Source organism: Theropithecus gelada, chromosome 8, assembly GCF_003255815.1.
Source record: "Theropithecus gelada isolate Dixy chromosome 8, Tgel_1.0, whole genome shotgun sequence".
Lineage (NCBI taxonomy): Eukaryota > Metazoa > Chordata > Mammalia > Primates > Cercopithecidae > Theropithecus > Theropithecus gelada.
In genome coordinates, this window is record NC_037676.1 from 117,830,434 (window position 1) to 117,851,039 (window position 20,606).

Consider the following 20,606-nt stretch of genomic DNA (forward strand, 5'->3'; position numbering starts at 1 on the left):
TTAGATGACAGTGGGTTTCTTACAGTAATTTACCACATCATACATCCAAAGAATGTAATTAAAATGCATTATAAATACAAAGGAGAAACATCTCTTAGTGTTTGTTTATAAGTTACAGAAAATAGTATTTCAAATTTTTCAATCCTTGAATGTGTAACTGCTTACACTAACTACTTGAAGATAAATTATTTTCTAAAACTTCCCTAAGTTTGCAGAACTGAGGAGGAAATTTTGCAATAATCTTCTAAAAAGGTATACTTCCAATATTAATTTAAAGACAGCTTAACATTAATCGTATTTTTTAATTTATAATTTAAATACAATTACTCATACAAAAATTCAGCAGCCGAATACAGGCAAAATGTATCATTTTAAAAGCTCTCAAAGGTATATCAAAAATAATTGAGAAAAAATTATTAATCATACAACAAAGAGATGAATATGTATTGAAAAATTTAGTAATATGGCCCTTGATTAAAATTAATATATATATGACCTGTCTTAACTTGGCATCAAAAAGCAAAGCAAAAACAAATGCAAAACTTTCTTTTAGGAACTTTTATATGTTCAGGAGCTACTTAGTAGGATTGAGAGAAAATGGGCTGATGTATTTATTTCCACATCTTGCAAAGCTAAAGATGATATGCAGATAATGACATCACAAAGTAGGCACAAGCAGAATTTGGTTTTTAATTTGTTTTGTCTATCATGGTCTCATTTCAGAACCAAAATTACAATTAAATTAACCCTCAAATAGGTGTTGGGATGCATTAAGTAATTAAAATGGGCATTACAAAGACTAAAGTCATTTCAAAAAATATGTAATATGTTAAAATTCCATGTAGTGCCTGTAATGTAAAAACATTCTATGCAAGTGAGATTATAGCTATCCTGCACGTACATGTATGCACTTAGTTAATATGAAGCCACAAATTCATATGTTGCACTTGTGCATAGCTCAGAGAGAAAAAGCTAAAACTAGATTAGTAACGCTTGATCCCTTTGTACATGAAGTGTATCATGTAATAGAGAAATTAGATTCCACAAACTAACTTCTGCCATATATTTTTACACTATTTATAAACGTATCTGATCTTCCATATGATACATAGAGAAACTGAAATAGCAATCCACATTGTATTGTAGAATCTAATCAGGAAGCACATGTTATATTATTAATGTTTATTGATTTGTAAGCTTTATACATTCTGTCCAAATTCTACAAGTAAAAACAGCTCTGAAATCCTTTTGATCTTTCTTTTTCTACAGCTAAGGTGTTTTTAGTGTTTAAATAGCAGTTGATGTCGTATCTATTGTCTTATACAGTACTGGATTCATTCCTGGTTACTATAATACTCAATTTAATAACTAATAATATTAATGCTTTTTTTCAAGCTTGGGACATATACAGCAGATAATATAAATATGTTTACTATTTTTTATGATACTATACTACTCACTATCATGAATACAAAGTAATTAACAGATAAGGCTATTATTAATGCAAACAAGAGAACCATGCTTCCCTCAAAAAGAAAAAAAAGAAATGGAACATAAACTATAAATACTCATATATTTCCTTCTAACACTATCTAGTATAGAAGACAAATAGCTAACAATAAATCATCTGTTTATTCATGTTAAATAAATTTAATTTGTACATTAACTTCTGACTTACTTAAAAGTATATGGAATATTTTCCAGAGCCTATTTTGACTGTGTCAATTACCCTAGATACCAAAGTTGTTGTATTGTGTTGCTTGATGAAATAGGACATAGAGCAACCCTCAAAACCAGTATTACAAGCCTGGCAAATAGCATCACATTTGGGTGACGCACAGAATCCATCACCCTAGGGAAAAACGCATTGGGTCATAGTACAGAGTCTTTACATGTTCCATATTATTTCCACATAACGTTTTGAGATGATAGAATTGTAAACTATAAAGTGGTAGCCCATAAAATGATATACTCACAAACAGTCCGGTCCCTTAACTGCTCCTCTCAACAGAAATGAGACTTAAAAAAATGATCTCAGAAGCATTTCTTAAAAGGCACTGAAAGGTGGCATTTTGATTTATAATTTTTTTCATTTAAAAAAATTCCTTAGTAAATTCAGTGCAGATATAAGTATTATGATAACAATTGATTCATTATGTTTAAACTCCATACTCATTTCAAACTTTTAGACTTCACAATGTAGGTCATGTTAACTCCTTAAAAGATTCACATTTCAAGTACAGAGTTAATAGTTAGCACTCTAAATTCCACCATCAAAATGTGTCTGAGTATTATCTGTCTACATACATTCCATATATAAAACACACCTATAATAGCATGCACATATAATGGCAATAATTCAAACACAGCAAAGCTATCGTGAGTACTTCAAACATTTGCAGGCAATTACACTGCTAGAACTCCTCTCATATTATAGGTATTCTATGACTAGCTACTAAAAAATTACACAAATCAAAATGTGTTACCTTTGTTCAAATAATACTGCTGTTCATTATACGACAGAAAATGTCATCCTTAATCTCTCGGGAACCAAGATAGTGGTGGATTCTTGGAGCAGAAGTAGTGCAGAATGGTTTGAGGCAAAACCGAAACATATTGTTTAAGTAAACCTTAAGGGGAGGGGAGCATATGCGCAATTGATGGATTTTTTTTTTTTTTTGGTATCATCTTCCACAAAGCCTCCCACCAACCCCTCCCCACCACTTACCAGTAAACAATCTGCTGATATTAAGGGACTACAACTCTAAACACCTCCCTTTGCCTTCTTTCCTTCTTGTTAAACTTGATTGCTTTTCCCTCAGTTTTGTAGTAACAAACAATATTCATTAAATAAAAATGTATTAACAGATGCAGCCATAACATGAAATATATATTTGAAAACTTTGTAATAAAATGAATCTAGATTTACTCCAAGAAACTTTCACTATGCTGATGTGAACAACATATACATTAAGTTCCTTAAGTTTTTCCAAACAAATCGTTAAAGGAGCCATGAGCAAAAGAGGAATGTCTATGATTTGAACTAGAGTCTGTAACTCTCGCAAGAAAAACCGAGAAGCCTATCAAGTAAATCAAAACTGTCAAATTTCTAAGCAGAGAACACTTCAATACCCCAAATATGCGGAACGCTTTTTATAGTCATAAATGCCTTAAAGACTAAACTCTTTCTTGTGTGACAATTTTCACTATATATATTATTCCTTAAATGTGCTCTAGGTAAGGAAGGAAAAAATCTATCAGGAACAATTTGGGTTAAAAGCAAAGTCCACGACAAGTAACCATAAGATTTAAACCTCAGGAACAATTCACCAAAGAAAAGTTGAGACAGTACTTAGTTGTGACCCACCGAATGGGGCAGAGGGCCCCATTTCTGGGTGGCGTGTCTTTCTCCAAGGAAGGGAACACTAGCACAAATCTTTTTGCCCCCTAAAAATATTTTCCTACTTGCCAGCTTCTGAAGTTGCCCTGATGTCAATCAACATCACCAAGATGTCTCTTAACTGGTGAAAGTTGTTTGCCTGTGCAAAGTCAGAAAGAAAGACATGACTATTTATATTTTTTTAAAAAAAGGAAACTATAAATACTGTTTGATAAATAGGGTTAAAAAAATCATCTAAAATTGTAAGAAAAAAAGAGCGGCCTGTAGAAACGCACTGACCCTTAAAATTAATGTTTTCAATCTAAAAATGCATTTTTGTAAAGTTTCATCTATTTTCCTTCCTCTGCACATAAAAATGATTAATGTCACATTTAAACTTCCACATTTTAGGCTCTTGCTAACAGGTGTCACATTCTTTATATAAACATATTCTTTGACCTGTGGCCATTGATAACCTTAATTAATTAATCTCCATTGAAACAAAAACAAATGGGTTTTTTTTTCCAAATAAGAAAGAAATAATGCAACGCAAATACCCACTCTCCCCAAAACCCAAAAACTGTTTAAGTTACGGTAACCTGAAATGCACCAGCCATCACAAAGAGCAATTGGAGAAATCCAGCAGTGCTCAGCAGGAAAGATTTTTAATAACAGATTGAAAAACAAGAATAAAAATAACTGCATCAACAGAGCCTTTCTTCCTCAGGCCACAAGCCCGTTCTTACTTGAACTTTTTTTTTTTTTTTAAATGGCATTTTGGCCACTAAAACCAATCCAGAACATTATTAAAAGTTAAAAGCTACCAATTACTTCTGTCTGTTCTTTTAAAGCAAAGTTTGGCATTACGTCAGTTGGTTTAAAGAAAACAAGAAAGAGAGAGAGAAAGAGTAGGAGAGAAAGTTTCCTGCTTGTATAAACTAAACCACCAGGGAAGGTGTCTAGCCACTTGTAAAGTATTTACTGCAGGTTTTTAAAAGCTAGAAACATTTTAAAAATTAAAAGTTTTCTGTTATTATTTTTAGTGAAACACACTTAAGAACGACAAGTGTATCCTTAATGTCTTCTTCGGGGTGTCTTAATGTTATGTTTGTATTTCAGTTATAACTTGGAATCAGAAAATGATTTCAAATGATGCTCCAAATTTGAAGTACATAGATAATTTCACCTTTATGTTTGCTATTTTTTGGATTTGTGCTCTTGGAAAAGGAAAAAAAAAAAAAAAGTGGGATAGCAAAAAGTAAACCGCTACAATAATAGCTGCTATATGCTGCAGGGACCAGTCGAGTTTCCTCACCTAACTAATGCTTAACAATAAAATGGTTTTCACCTGTAGATCCTACTGCAACTTCAGAGATTCCTGAAGCTCAAAGATCTCTTTCTAACCAAAGTCAACTTCTACATTATTATGTCCATCAGAAAACCAAACTAAAGGCCAAATTCAGTTCTCAGGAACAGGAGAAACACTGAGCGCTGTGACAGCTCAAAAAGTGATCATAATAATAAAATTGAAGATATTATTTATAAATGTCATATATAATTAATAGAATATTTTATACAAACAAATGACTTTGGCCCTACTTACATTGGAGGATAAATTTTGAAAAGTGGTTATATCCTCTGCAGCACTGTTTACTATGGAACAATGGTATAAAACAAGATTTGGTATTTTACCATATTTACTTTAATCCACTGGTTACAGCTTTCCGGAGACAAATTATTTTTAAAATTACACTAAAACAAACCTCTACGTAATTTTTTAATGTAAATAATCGCAAAGTATGTTAGTCTTTTCCACACACGACAAGTACTCTTAAACAATTAGATTAAATGTCTACTTGGCAAAGGCTAGAAGAGCATCTTTATAGTATATCTAAGGGGGACTCAAAAATTCCATAAATCATAACTATGATAGTAACAAAGAATTTACTTATTTCTGTATAATAACAAAAGATAAATGTCACTTTCACAGAGAAGCCATCACAGTAAAACCAAGTCTACGTATGCTGTCATTAATTTCCTAAAACTTCAACAAATGGTAAATAAGGATGATAAATGAGTACACAAGACTCAGAATTAGTTATCAATGGTATTAGCAGTTATCATCAGCAAAAGAGGGAGAAAAAGAAACCTATTACCTGAAAGCTTGACCTAGCAAGGATGAACAACAAAATACGAGCCCATAAAACTTGCCTGTTTTTATCAAATTGATTGTAACTTGTGAGCTGCAATATTTGGGACAGAACTGTCTGAGTTTATAGTTTTCTCTGCCTGCTAAAAACAGATGCAGACTACCACACTAGCTGTCCTGCGGAAACTAAATTAAGGAAAGGCAAATACCAAGTGGAAAGTTGTCAGCCTGTTGAATGAATGGCTTCATTTTACACACTAGAGAAATCTTAATAAGAATATGTTTTAATGTAAGCCAGTCATTTTATTTTAAGTTCATCACTTATTACAAAAATAATCATTCCTTTAAATCAATTATAGACACCTGCCCCTAACTTTCTTAAAGTCTATTTTGTTTTACACACAATAGCACAGTGTTGTTACATTATCGTTGCTATCAAAAGAAGAACTGAAGTTAAAATATAATTATCTTAAAATATTTGTGTTACGAAAAACGTTTAAAGGTCAGTTATCAGTACTTATTCCAATTTCAAATTTGAAATAAAGTTCCAGTTCAAAAACAATTTGCTGCAAGTCCTCTGAAAACTTTCAGTAATGTTTATTTACAACAAAGAAGGTAAGACAAGAGTTTATAAAAAAACATACACTCTTTGGTTGCTTTCTTCATAAAAACGTACAGATCATTAATCACATATTGTAGGTTGTATATCTGTACACACATACACATATACATCTAATAATAGTAGTGATAATAGTACCGTCACTGAAATACTTAACCGTAAAAGCTGCTTTTCTACAGATGCATCCATTTCCCTGTTTTAAAGGTTTTCCTTATGAATAAAGATTTCCGTATAGGATGAGACCTATATGATGTAAATCAGAATAAACTCAGGAGTGGTAGGTGACTTAAACAATACTGAAAATACGGTAGTAGTATGTGTAACTCATTTAGGATTAGCACACTGATTCGGATCCTAAACTGGTTTTCAAACACGTATGCAGAAAATGTTATAAAATCATTTAAAATATTAGTCATTGAAATGCTAAGTTCTAAATTCAGTTGAGACTTCACAGCTATTATGACACTTTTCTCCTTACCTTCAATGTTATCTTTAAGAGACAAAGGACAAAACCTAAATAGTAGCACAGACCCTCACAGCATCTAGAATTCAAAGGAGTGACAAGCATTGTGTTAATAACTTGCTACTTTCCACCACTTATTTGAAAAGTGTTAGACTAGCTATTATGTATGCAAAAGCAGTATACACACATATATCCTAACATATAACATACATAGCAGGAAGCCATAAACATCAGCTCGCCGGTGGTAAATAACACTTTGCCAACAGAGCACTGATGAAGCTTCAGAAGGCCTCACATTTAGAGAAATCAAGTTATAATGTTGGCATTAAGACTCTATTTCCCCCTCAGGAGTTTTATTTTCACATTATTAACATCCAGAAATAATCGTCAAACTTTAGGATGTTACTAGCTAGCCCTGTATATTAAATTGAATCTAGAGATGTTTTTATCCAAAGGTGTAGCTTTAAAAGGAAGTTATGAAATCCAAGGAGAGAGAAACTCTAAGAATATGTTTGACTTGTTAAGATTAAGATTAAGCACATCATTAATAAACTTTCACTTAAAGGTAAAAAAAAAAAAAAAAAAATCCTCAAAATGTTGGTATCATTTCCAGACTGTCCTGTCAGCATCATAACTTACAGGAAACGCTTCATCTTCCCATACAAACCCTGTATTTATTCACAACCCTGGCATACTTGGGGAAAGAGAAAAAAAAAAGCCCACACGATTTTAGATTCTGTTTGCTTTTATACGTTAACTGGTGGAATATCTGAGAGAGCCTTCTAAGCAAATGAGCGGCATGTAAAACTTCACAACAGTGACTTCAGAAACTTTCATTCTCATTTTGTCCACGTCAAGAACTGGCTGCCCGCATGACTTTCCTTTGCTGTCCCTTGCATTTTTAACTCTGGCAGCCTTTCCTAAATGATCAACTTTTTCTAAAACCAGCAGGAAAGTAACATGATGCCAGCAAGATCCATAGGTTTTAGCTTCAGAGCTGGAGGACTTTGAAGAATTGTTGGAAGGTTCCTATTCTATTTTTGCTTTGAACAATCAAGTTTTAGCCAACAACCAGGCCCGGAGTTATCATTTCTTTGTAATTTTGTCTCAGGCCCTATCTGTATTTTTCTTTTGTACTTATTATCTCTCCCAGACCCTTTCCTGTTCACCTGGTGTGTTTACAAAAGTTCAGTGAATCTACAAAAGTTCAATGAATAGGCCTAACTTGTCTCAGATTTAACTTCTCCGCTGAGCTTCTCACTTACCTCGCTTAAACTCTAGCCGTGATTTTCCAAAATGGGATAAGAATGAATATTCTATCATAATTTAGATTCACCATTAAGATCCATGGCTTACTCAAAAAACTTTCAAAGCATCAAATATGAGGCCTAAAAAGATAGAGGGAAGTAAAGCCCGTCCTAAAATTTAATAAGTCCAAGATTCCCTCTGAAACCCACCAGTCCTTCTCACCCTCTAACTTAAATTGCTTTAGAGTCCTGGGGCCATAAAACAGTTACTGACTTCCCTGGGGAAGGGGGAAACACCACCATCTCAGACAGGTACTAACAAAAAAGCTTTCCCAGCCACAAAAACAGCTTTGCACTTCAAACAGCTCCCACCGCCGCCTCACCCTCAAATTATTCATGGGGTCCTATAATCCTGGAGTTATTTGGAGGGACAGCGATGTTTGCCTTGGCCTTTCAAAGATGCGTTTCTCTAGATCCCAAACAGGAACTAGACAGAAAGCAAAGCGTCTGTCCGCCTGGATGTCCCACCGCTGTCAGGCATTTAATCACCGGCCAGTGTCCCCTGACCCGCGCGACACATGGCGCATCAACCGCATCGCAGAGGAAGTCTGCCCCTTCCTCAGTCCCTAAGGAAGCGCCCGGGCTGCAAGGCCCTGCCACATGGTACGGACAGGGCACAGACCCCTCGGCCAAGCTGTCCTGAGCCGCTCTGAGGCGGGTGCACCAAGGGATGCGACACCCGCCTTCTCCAGAGCCCAGCTGGGCCTTTAAGGGAAAAAAGTTTGAAGCCTGCATTTGCAAACTCTTCAAAGCCAAAGGCAGTCCTGTGCTGTTTTCCCACTTCGGGGACCACACGGAGGTCCCTCTCTGAGACCCTCCCGACCCTCCCTAGTTCGCCCAACTTACTACTCTGCATGCTGGTGCCTAGTCTGCGCCCCGCTTGTCACGAGCCCCCAGAAAACTTGCAGTGGCGGCGGCGGCGGCGGCCCCTCGGGTCCAACCACCTCCAGCTCCTCCGCTGCGCCCGGTAGGAGAGAATTAAAATCAGCCAGAAAGAGACAGCGAGGGGGAGTGGGGCTGCGAGGGGGAGGGGGCACCGGCCTGAAACTTCTTTTTTTGGCAAATGGGGATTTGTTTTTCCTCCTCCCGGGCGGCTGAACTTGACCCTGCTGACTCCAGGGGCTACTGCAGTTTGAAGTCGCTGGTTTCCAAGGCTCAGATGCCTTAGACCCACCAAAAGGAGGAGAGGAAGGGGTGAAAAGGGAGCAGAAGAGAAGAAAGAAAGAAAGAAATCACACGCTCAAAAAGGAAGAAAGAAAATGCATGTGAAACCCGAGAAGCCTGCGCTTGGCTTTCTGCACACTCTCCCTCTGCCTTTTTTTTTTTTTTTTTTTTTTTTTTTTTTTTTTTTTTTTCAAAGAAAGTCACTTTTAATTCCCAGGGCTCCCCGCTCGCGATCGCCCACATTTTGCGCACACACGAGCGGGCGCTGCACTCGCGTCGCGGCGCCCCGGGCCCGGTCGAGGGGAGCCCGCGCCCCCCGCGCCCCCCGCGGCCCCCGGCCCCGCGGCCCGCCCGGGCCTCCCCTCCTTACCTGTTGATTAATCGTCAAGAACACCCTCGGCAGCCCGAAAGATGGTGGCGCGGCGGCCAAAGCCATGAACCGTCTTCTGTTGTTTGCAGAGTTGATCTTGGATTATTGCGGGGGGGAGAGAAAAAGGTCTTTCCTGCCTCCCCCCCCTTTCACTCCCCCACCCTTATTTAAAAAAGAGAGAGAGAGAGAGAGGGAGAGAGAGAGAGAGAAAGAGAGAGAGAAAGAGAAAGGAAATAGAGCAAGGATGTGCCCGGTGCCGGGTGGGAGAGGGGAGGGGGTGTTGTTTTTTGTTTAAAAAAAAAAAAAAGAAAGAAAGAAATAGGAAGGCGAGAGAGCAATCGAGAGGACGCGAGGTCTGAAGAAACCAGCAGCACCAAAAAAGAGGACGCTAGAGATTGCAGTGAGATCGGGTCTTTATCAGAAATGTTATCGCTTGTCAGGACCTCAGTCTCCGCGCATTACGTCAGTTTCAAGACACCAACACTATTAATATCAAAGGAGCCTTCGCGGAGGAAAGCGCCACCCCAGACCGAGCTCCCTTAAAGAGACAGCGCGCGTCCCCGCGCCGCCGCCGCCGCCCCGCCCGGCTCCGAGCACCCGCCGCCGCCGCCCGCCGGGACCGGCCCCGGCCGCGGCGAGCCGGCTGCGCGAGAACTTCGCCCGAGTCGGAGCGCCGCAAATGAGAGCGGCGCGGTGCAGGGACCCGGCTACCTTCCCGCCCCGCCTCTCCCCCCTCCTCCCTCCCCCACCTCCCGTCTGTGAACGTGCGGGCTGGAAAAGGAGGAAAAATCCAAACGCGTTAGGAATAATGTGATAAAGACGAGGACTTACCTTGGGGGAGTGGGGGGCAGGTGGGGGGCAGTGCGTGGCCGCCAAACCGACGTTCCCCAGACACTCAGAGATGCTAACAGAAACAATCTAAAGAACTCTCAAAGTCCTTTTACCTTTTCTGTTGTTACTTTCCCTTCTGTCTCTCAATTAAACGACGCAGGATGTGTGTGTGCGTGTGCGCCCCCTCCCCCGCCCTTTATCTGTGGCAAGAAGTCTCAGGACACCTAGTTGGTGATCAGGATTCCCCATGCTTTTCATGGCAAGAAGGCTTGAGGAGAACAACTTGAACTCTATCCTGAGTTGGAGAAGTGCGGACTGAGGTTGCTATGGTTTTCTGAGCTAAAGAGAAGCCAGAAACTCAATGGGTGCTTCAAGGGGGTACCACAAAATAGACAAAATGGGAACATTATTCAAATGCTGCAAGATTAATACATGCAGTTTGGGGTTTTAGTAGCAGATAAGGAACTCTGAATTAAGCGTGACATTCTTTTTTACCTACTTTACATTACCATATACTCTCATTGTTAAGAGAAATTGTGTCAACATAAAGTTCAATGGATTGAGCTTTTTTTTTCTTTTTCTTTTTCTTTTTTTTTTTTTTTTTTTGACTTCTAAAGATCAACAATGCATAAAACATTAGCATGACAGGATTCAAAGTATGGTAGGTGTTAAAAACAAAGTAAACATTTATTGGGCGTTTGGACTTCATTTTCTTCAGTTGGGTGACTTTAAGTGGCATGTTTTTCCTCTGGTGAAAGTCAGTTTAAAGTAATTTTGTGCTAAAAGGAGAAACATCTTTCCTTTTCCAAACTGCAAAATGATTAAAATTAGAATCTTAGAGAGGTACAATCACGAATCTGAGAGCCGAAGATGAAGTAATTTCCTCCAAAATATTTTTCACTAAATGATTCTTGCATCTTTTTAAAGAAAAGATAGGTATATTTTCCAAACATACTATTATCAGAAGTGAAAAAGCCAATCATACTAAAAAATTAAAACTGAAGTAGGTGCTTTTAGAACCTTACTCCTTTTTCTCTATGGTCTTTATTTAATATACTTAGTCAAGCAGATATGTGATTTTTTTTTGTAGCACATTTATTCCAAAAGTGTTTTGGTACCGTTTCCCATACACTGTTTATGAGTAGAAAAGCAATAATTCTTTTGCAATAGAGAAACTAGTCAGGTGAAAAAGTAGTCAAAATACAGTTTCACAATGAGGCAAACTATATATTCCCTAAAGGAGAGAGAAGACAATGAACCTCATATGCCTAGAGTTATTCATATGTTATCATCCATTTAAATTAATTTGGGAACAGAGTTAGATTTATATATAGTACTGCATGCCGGGAAAATTAATATCAAAATCTTCAGTAAATCTCATAGTCAGCTACTAATGACCACCTGCATATTTCCACACTGGAGTCATTTAATACTGTCCACCACCAATTTCCACTGTAAAAAGTATTCATATATTAAATATAGACCTTTTATTTTCTTTTTTTAAGCCATAAATTAACTTGCCGACTTTTATGGAAATATGCACGGCACAGTGAGAAGCATTTTTATTAAAGGAAAAAAATAAGGATCTGAGTGAAACATTCTTTAGCCATGACTAACTAAAAATATTAAATCAATTTTGAAATATGTATTCGAATAGTGAGACTGTATTTAAAGGGTTAATACAACCTAAAACTGCTGAAGCTGGTATCTAACTGATAAAATCTGAGGCTATAGCATCTTAGCAAAGTTAAATAGTACAATTTATCACAAGGATTAGGCCCCTAATCTCCCTCTGCTCCCCAAGATTTAAATGACATTTTAAAAGGGGAAGTGATCTTCCTCTCCATCACCCACAAATCTAAGGCAATCATCAAGACTGTAAATTTATTCACATGAAACAATCATTGATTAAATTGGTTCGAAAAAAAAATGAAATTACATGCTTTTGCAAGCGCAAAGCCCTTGAGATGGCTGGTGTTTTTCCACCTGTAATAATACAAAATTTGACCATTAAGTGTACCCAAAATTACATATTATATGAAAAGTTAAAGCCAAAGGTCTGAGGGTGAATTATGTCTTTTAATTGAAAGGATAAAGTTACACTTCAGGTACTGAAGCCAACAAATTCATGGTCACTTAAAAATTTAATGAATGAAGTTTCACGGATTCAATCTTGCTGAAGTTTGCCTGAGAAATGAAGACTCTCTTCATGTTACTTTTTGTATTTCAAGTTAGAGTAGAGCAGATCAAACTACTGTCTGTATCAATTCATTTACATTAACCACAAAGGATCTGTAGAGAACTTAATAAAAGCACAAATATTTTTGTAAACTTTTTCAAGCAAATTACTTATTTATTTATGAAATAATTTATGAAGAAAATTTTTACCTCATGCTTTAGATATATTACATGTGCTCTTGATTGACACAATATGTTTAAGCTCAAAGGCCCTCATAGCATTTTTTAATTCTAATAGGAATATTTCAAAACAACCAACTAATACATGAGGTCATAATTGTTTGACAGTTGTTTTTAATATATAAAATAAGTTACGTATATTGTTTTCCTTGAAATGTTTGTTGATTTGTTTTTCTAGTCCTGACATTTGCATGGCACAAACTGAATTAGGGGAAATATTAAAGATTTATTTACATTTAATACCTTCTGCTGTCAAACATATGCGAAACTCTTAAAACCATTCTCTTATTTGCAACGCATTTCAGAACAATGGAGACTGGATGTTAAAAAGACAACCTGTGCTTTTATAGGACATGCCAGAAAATAAAGAAGATATTAAGAGAAAGAAAAAAGCAAACAAAAGAAGCACATTTTAATTAAAATAATTTCTTTATACTCTTTCCTAATTCTTTGAATTATAGAATCTTCTCTCATGACTATAGCACGGATGAAACAGTTCCTCAAGCTGTATTATTAATGCACATTATTTATCAAAATGACATAATATAATATACTTTTTCTGTTTTATTATTTAAACATTCTTTTCCCCCCTTTTCTTGTAGTTTATTCAACAGAGATACAAAGAGGGATTAGCAGTTAAGCACAAGCATACTTGTTTTACATTTTCAACCTTTTAGCACACTACTTACTTACAGTTCCAGTGCCTGTAATCACAATGATTTTACCTGATGGAACACGTATTTGAGAAATGTAATCCAACTGTTTACCCTAACACGTCATAAATTGCAATTCCTTTTAGAAACCTCAAAGATTGACAACCCTTGGTCCTAAATGCCGACTGCTTTAACACATACTATCAAGAAAACATTTATGTATTATTTGCTTTCAAGTTAGTCCTGCCCCATGTGAAATGGAAGACCCTTTACCTTCCAGCATATCAAAAGCAATTGTTGAAATACTCTGCCTTCCTTCATGGTAAGACCTGAAGGAACAGAGGCATTATCAGAGATGAACTACCTTAAGTTTATTTCTTCCCACAATCACTCGGCAATCAACATTTAAAAACATACTCTTCCACAGAAATGATGATAGTTTTCCAAACTACCTATTGCTGAGCACCTCTGGGTGAATTTATTAAAGAGAAATTCAGCTTTAAATAGCCTGTATCTGGTATTCAAATTCACACTTACACTTGCCAATCTTCCCCCTGCAATATCAGGCAATTGCCTAGTTAAACAGATGGGCCTCGCAGCCCACCCTAAAAGCCAACAAACATGGGCTTTATTTAATTAAAAAGGGAAACAAATTTCTGAGGTGTAGACACACACACACAGAGACATACACACACAATCTCTGACCGGGGTCAATCCCAGAATAAAAATATTGATTCTTGCTTTCTCGTTAGGTTTTATGAATGTCCAACCATATACTATCCACTGGATTGAAAGAACTAAATGAGACCATTCAGTGCTGCATACTCAAACCAAATCTCTATGGGAAAGAGCTGAACTCATTTCCTTTCTCTCAAGTAAGAGAGAACATTTACATCTGAATTAACCCAGATTCAACTCTTCTCCATCTGACATAGAAGAGTAGGTGTTTTCCAATTTTCTTCCTATTTCTACCCCCTGCTCCGTTATCCTCTGCTGCTTTGCACTCTTATCCCACCCACTACTCCATACTTATGCAATAAACTCTCAGTTGTACATAACCAAACTCAACACCTGACTTTGTCTAAATTTCAGACTAAAATATTCCACTAGAAACTCAAATTTAATATGTCCAATATCATCATTAAGAAAGAGGAGACTATAAAGACAGACAATATCGAAGGAGGAAGGAAATCGACAAACCTTATCTGTGTTCAAGGCGTGAGTCATCCCGACCAGAAACCTTAGGATTTTGACATCTTTGGCAATACCTTCTCCCACAGGTCACACATCCAATCATTTACTAGTCCTCTAGTGCTTCTTTTTAAAAGGCGTTTGTACCTGTTACCACCTTTCTTTTCATCCACACGGATCCTTCTCAAATCCAAAAGTTAAAATCTTTCTCAAGACATGCAGTTGAATGTGTTATCCCTACTCTAACCCCTCATGACCTTATGACAAAAATCCCATAACTCTCAACTGCCAGAAGAACGACCCCAAAAAACTTCAAGTTCTTTCACAACCTAGTCCAAAATGGCTTTCTGACCTCATTCTTCACTCAACTCTTCCACACAGACCATTCTTGACCATTGATTGACTCACCGTTCCCCAGATACAGCTAACATTTCAGAATGTCTTGGCTTATGTTTACACAGCCACCTCACTTCGAAGGCTTTCAAGAGACTTTTATGCTAAATCTCCATGTACGTATCCTCTCTTCTATAAGGTCAAACTGAGACTCTGCCTTTTTCATAACCTTCATCAAATTCCAAATCATCATCAGCAGTGCAAGAACTAAGATTCTATAGAATTTGCTTCCATTTCTAAGTAGCATTTCATCACAGTGACTTCTATGATATTGTTCCTTGACTTACCTTCCTCCCCTGCTAAACTGAAAGATTCCTGAGGGCAGAAAACCATGAAATCACAGTTACTCAATAACATCTGTTGAATTGATTTTGGGGATTGGATCAACTTCTTTAAATTCTACCTAGAAACAAACCTTTGAGGCCAGGTTTCAAATTTTCTATATGGCTCACTCCTTCTTTCATTTCCTTCCCTCCCTTCCCTCCCTCCCTCCCTTCCTTCTTTCCTTCCTTCCTTCCCTCCCTCCCTTCTTTCCTTCCTTCCTTTTTTCCTTCCTTCCTTCCTTCCTGCTTCCTTTCTTCCTTCCTTCCCTGCCTCCCTCCCTTCCTTCCTCCTTTTCCTTTCTTTTTCTTTCTCTTTCTTCTTTTCTCTTTGTGTCTCTCTCTGTGTCTCTTTCTTTCTGTCTCTCTCTCTCTTCTCTCCTTCCCTCCTTTCCTCTCCCTCCTTCTCCCTCTGTCTTTCTTTCATACATATGGGCTGATGCATCATGTACTAATTGAAGCTTCTGGGTGGTCCTCATCTCAGCTACATATTTTTGGCAAAGTATCAGAGGAGACATTTGTCCTCTTCTGAAATATTGTCCTCATTATCATTAAGTTTTGGTTTATAATTCCATGTTACTCTAAAAATAGTGACTTAAATGATCCTTAAATCCAAAGGCATTAAAATATGGGAGTATTGAAAATGAGGCTGAAAGCAGAGAAATTTTAGATGGGAAGGGATTATTTGTAGTTTTAGAAGCCAGGAGTGTGAATTAGGAAAGTTAGAACGGTGAGGTAGGAATAAGCAACCTCTTTAGACATTAATAGTGTTTTTTTCTCTCTCTCTGTTGTTTAACATTAAAATATTGAATCGTTTTAGCATAGTTCCATCTGTTCAAGTTTTGCAGATGTTAAACTCTCAAAAGCTTATGTGATATTTAATTAATTTTATACACCCAAATGTCCAGGTTCCAGCAGAGATTCCGTTTCATAATGTTCTATGAATCCAGCGGAAGTGTGTGTGTGTGAGCACATGTTCCTGTGTGTATACATGGGCATGTGTCTGGGACTGCGTGAGCATCTGGCAAATGAAAACCCCTGTTTCGCTGGCGTTCCATCTTGGTGGTCACACAGTTAACTTACCCTCAGTACACCCAGACAAGTTGAATGGACTGCTCCATCAAGAGCCACATAGGCATTGCTAAATGATCACATGATAAGTATTAGTTATTATTTTCACTCTAAACTTCATTCATCATTAACTCTACATTAATTAGAAGACAGTCCACTGTCAGCTTCTGGAAGGAAGGCACTTTCCACATTGTCTCTCTGCTCTGTGCCATGAGAGAAGGAACACTTTATCACCTGATCTCCCTTGCCATCTAGGTTCCAGGGGGTTTTGGTCCAGAGCATCATTAGATCAGAGAACAGGAAGAGAGACAATCAGTGTACTTATCCCCCGGCTCCTTTCTCTCATATTGGGCAGCCCTTCTTCCATAGCTGTACTCATAGGGTTCTAGTAGTAAGTCCCTCCCCTTATGGTTTTAGTCCTGAGGGTTGAAGCTGCTTCTGGCTGTTACTAGGCCCTGGGTGTTTCACCATCTCTTTTTGGCTTCCTTAATCCTACTCCTACCCTTTTTGTAAATGACCCTTCATTAAATTATCTTTAATTACTCCTCTGAGTGTGCCTTGTGTTATCTGCTTGGACTCTTATTGACACAGAGGACTTGTGATAAAATCATCTTTGCACCCTAGAGTCTAGCATCATTTTTATAATTTAATTCAGTAAAGACAAACAACTATATGTTGAGTAACTCCCGTGTGCCAGACACTGTTAGATATTGGGTACCCCAGTGGTAAATGAGCTGACATGGCTCCTATGTTGTGGATTTTATGATCTAATTAAGTGTTTCATAAAGAATCTTGGGTATTTTAAAAATACAAATGGATAGGCCTCACCTACTGAACATGCATCCTTAGAGCTTGGACCAGAGAATTCAATTTTAATAAGCAGACCGTGTGATTGTTGTACTCATTAATGTATGAGAGAGAGAGAGTGATCTTTTGACTGTGATAAGTATTGAATAATCCGTTACAAATATGAAGATACAAAGTAAGGACTTAATAAATGTTAGTTGAATTAACGTATGAAGGCATGAATTAATGTTGAGAAGAAACTGGTTGAGATATGGAGGGTGAGTTCATTAATAGTGGATTACAATGCTTAGGGCACTGCCTTTTCATGGGGTGGGCAAAAGTTGAGGGTAGTGGATGCTCTACATAGTTTGCTAATTGTTTTTAATAATTGGGCTCCATTGTATTCACGCATATCCCTGCTCGTCCTCTGTAGCAAGTATTCACAAATCTACTGTAGCAGTCCCAGCTGCTGGGTTTCCCCAGCAGAGCAGAGCCCTGGGCAATTGTTCCAATTCGCTCTAGTCTAGACTCTGGAGACAGCTCTGTCTGGAAAGAGAAGCATGGACACTCGTAGACCGAAGCTAATTAAGTTAGCAAGATAAACAAGGTAAGAGTCCTGGGAATAAGGGGAATTTCTTGAGCCTCAAAAAATTCACAAATTAGAGATTGAGAACACCGGTAGTATCTGAGACTTCTAGCTATATTTTTCACCCCTCCCAAAGACACCTGAGATTTTCTGATAAGGGGCATGCCAATGGCACGCCAGATGGCCACTACATGGTCATTTCATTACTTTTTCATTAAATGGGAATATTTATTACTTTTAAGAATTATTCACAATTGTAGACTTAGTTTTTAAATAATACTATTTAATTTGTTCTTAATATTCTTGAACTATTTTATTGAACGCAGCCGCAGTCCTGAGCAAGATCCTTGAATTACTCATATTCCAATTACTTAACTAGTCCAGCAGTAGAACATGACACTATACATATAGATTCGTAAAAATATTTACATGTATATTGAGGCACTTTAAACAAGGAAACATAATTGAAACATATCTCCTATTATCTCTCCCAATCACAAGGACACATGAAGACTGCAACTACTGCTTCAATAATGTCATGAGTTTCCAATTGCTCTACATTAGAATCTAACAGAGTCCCAGAACAAATTTAAGATACTTCAAACCAAATCTTATTTTATTTTATTTAAAAAGACAGTGGCATTTCATATCTTGATGTTATATTAAGTGAATAAAGGTAATTTTATCTTTTGACCACAAGAGTCAAAAATGAATATGAAGTAGCCATCTAGACACAATCCATTCTGTAGAATGCATCTGAATGATTTATATAGATTGCATATGGAATATATTATAAAGATGGTGAACAGATTGGGTACAGGTAAGAACTTTGTGGTCTTCCCATACTGCATACTATGTAGTATGTACTGCTTCCTTATAATGTCATTAGACAAAACTTAAAATGTTGCTCAGTGGTTCATCACATATCCAATATAATACTCTCTTGATACATTTTAGCTGAGGATCATTCTGCTTTATTAAGATTTTTTAGTAATTCAACTATAAGCTACTCTAACAAGGTACCTATTTCTTAACCACATTTTTGGCAGTGGTTTTCTTTTCTCATTCAGAATACCATAAGATAAAAGTTATATAATTTCTACTGAGGTCATGGTGAAATTTAGCTTTTTCATGCTGGGCTTCAGGACTCCTTCTTCAAAGTCTCTGTAGGAAAGATGATTCTAGAGGATAAGAATCATCCAAATGTCTGTGAAGGCATAGAATTGTGGAACATTGAGTTTACAATGTAACAGTGATTTTACAAATAAAGGAACTGAGTTTTCAACAGTAAATGACTGGAACGATCAAGAACACACCTAAGTAATAATAACGGTTAACACTTATGCGGTGCTTACAATATGCCAGGCTCCGAATTTTTCACATATATGAATTCAGTCAATCTTAATAAACACTCTGTGAGATATCACTACTGTCCTCATTTTATAGATAAGGACACTGAGTCATATGCAATAATATAGCCAAGGTCTACCAGTCGGGTGTGCAACTAGTTGAGTCAAGGGTCAAAGCCCAACTGTACTCTACTTTCATTTTGGTGGCAGAATTGGGACTTGAACCAATGGTTTTGGCTTAACACTTAATCATGCAATTATGAGTCTGTGTATGTGTGCGTGTGTGTATGTGAATACTTTCTACTTTTTAGCCATCAACATTCATTCTTTCATTTTTTCTTTGGCAATAGCCCACTGGTTTCCTCTGGAAGCTCATCAGAGAATGACATTCAGAATCTTTACACAATTGGAGGCAAAGAAGCTTTAGGTGACCACTGGAGAGAAAACCTGAATTTTGTATTGCATTGCACTTGGACTGACAAAGACTTAAAGCTGGAGTTTTTGGCTTTGTCTTGGTGCAGAAAATTTGAGCTAATTCAGAGAAAGCAGAGCTTACACATTGAGAGGCAGATTCTGGGTTCTGCGGGATTTTTTGGACCCCTTAATAATGCCACACCTCAAGTCAATCATAACCCCCAGAATTCTCCAGTTGTGCTCTTTTTGTGTGGCTTTTGCCTTTGTGAATTGGTATCAAAGAGAATTCAAATGAATATAGCGGACAAATTTCAATAACTTCTGTGAACAATAGCAGCATCTTTGGACTACCTTATATTCTCTCAAGCGCTAGGAAATATGTTTGTTTTAAATAGCAGTTTTATCTAATAATCTTAAATTGCATATGTCCTTGACTTCACAAATTATTATTATCATATTAATAAATGGCTGGTGATTTGTAAATACCCTTTAAAATGAACTGAAAAAAAAATACGCTAACTGGCCAAAATATTTATCACAACCTGTCGATAAACCCTTGGTGTTTGAAAGGCTCCATATGAAGATGATCAAGGAATTCAGATCTATGTAGAAATGAAGATTTCATAGGAAGTGATTAGTGTTTCATCAAATGAGGAAGCATAGATTAAAACCTGTTCCATCAAAAGTTTAGACGTTTTGTGTTAGCCTAAGTAGGCAAATGATGATTATACACATCATACATGTTGTGAGTTTTGAAGTCTAAAAGATTATTGACCTGAGAAAGCCCAAGGAGACATAATCTCGAGTGATCTTTCTGATGTTTCTGTTATCAGTTTTAACAGTGATTAAATACCGACCTACAACATACTTCATTATGACTCACTACACCCTATGCAATGTGGCTCTGGTGGTGTCTATTTTATGTTTACCTAAAAACACAGCACATATTAAAACAAGGTTATTGTGTAACAATGAATGAGATACTACAAAAAGGGGTATCTAGACTCTGTACGTGATGCCAAATTTATAAATTCAGTTAAACTAGTAAGATATTTGCATCATTTTCACTTTCTAGTATGTAATTTCCAATTTATGTTGGAACTTTGCTTATACAAATAAAACTGTGTGGAGAGGCAAAAAGGA

General features: G+C 37.0%; 1 protein-coding gene across 5 annotated transcripts in view; it reads right to left on the reverse strand.

Moving 5' to 3' along the window:
• Positions 1-20,606, reverse strand: part of TRPS1 (transcriptional repressor GATA binding 1) — a 292,538-nt gene that overhangs the window by 251,162 nt on the left and 20,770 nt on the right. For 3 of the 5 annotated variants that reach the window (XM_025393992.1, XM_025393990.1, XM_025393988.1), the window contains exon 1: positions 9,452-9,966. The exons of 1 other annotated variant lie outside the window; for it this stretch is intronic. Coding sequence is in view for 1 of the 4 variants with exons in the window: in XM_025393991.1 (XP_025249776.1) it covers positions 8,764-8,773 (10 nt within the window). In the remaining 3 variants the exon portion in view is untranslated. Of the gene's footprint in view, positions 1-8,763; positions 8,903-9,451; positions 9,967-20,606 lie in introns of those variants that run through there. One more of the 5 variants, XM_025393991.1, reaches the window with a different exon arrangement.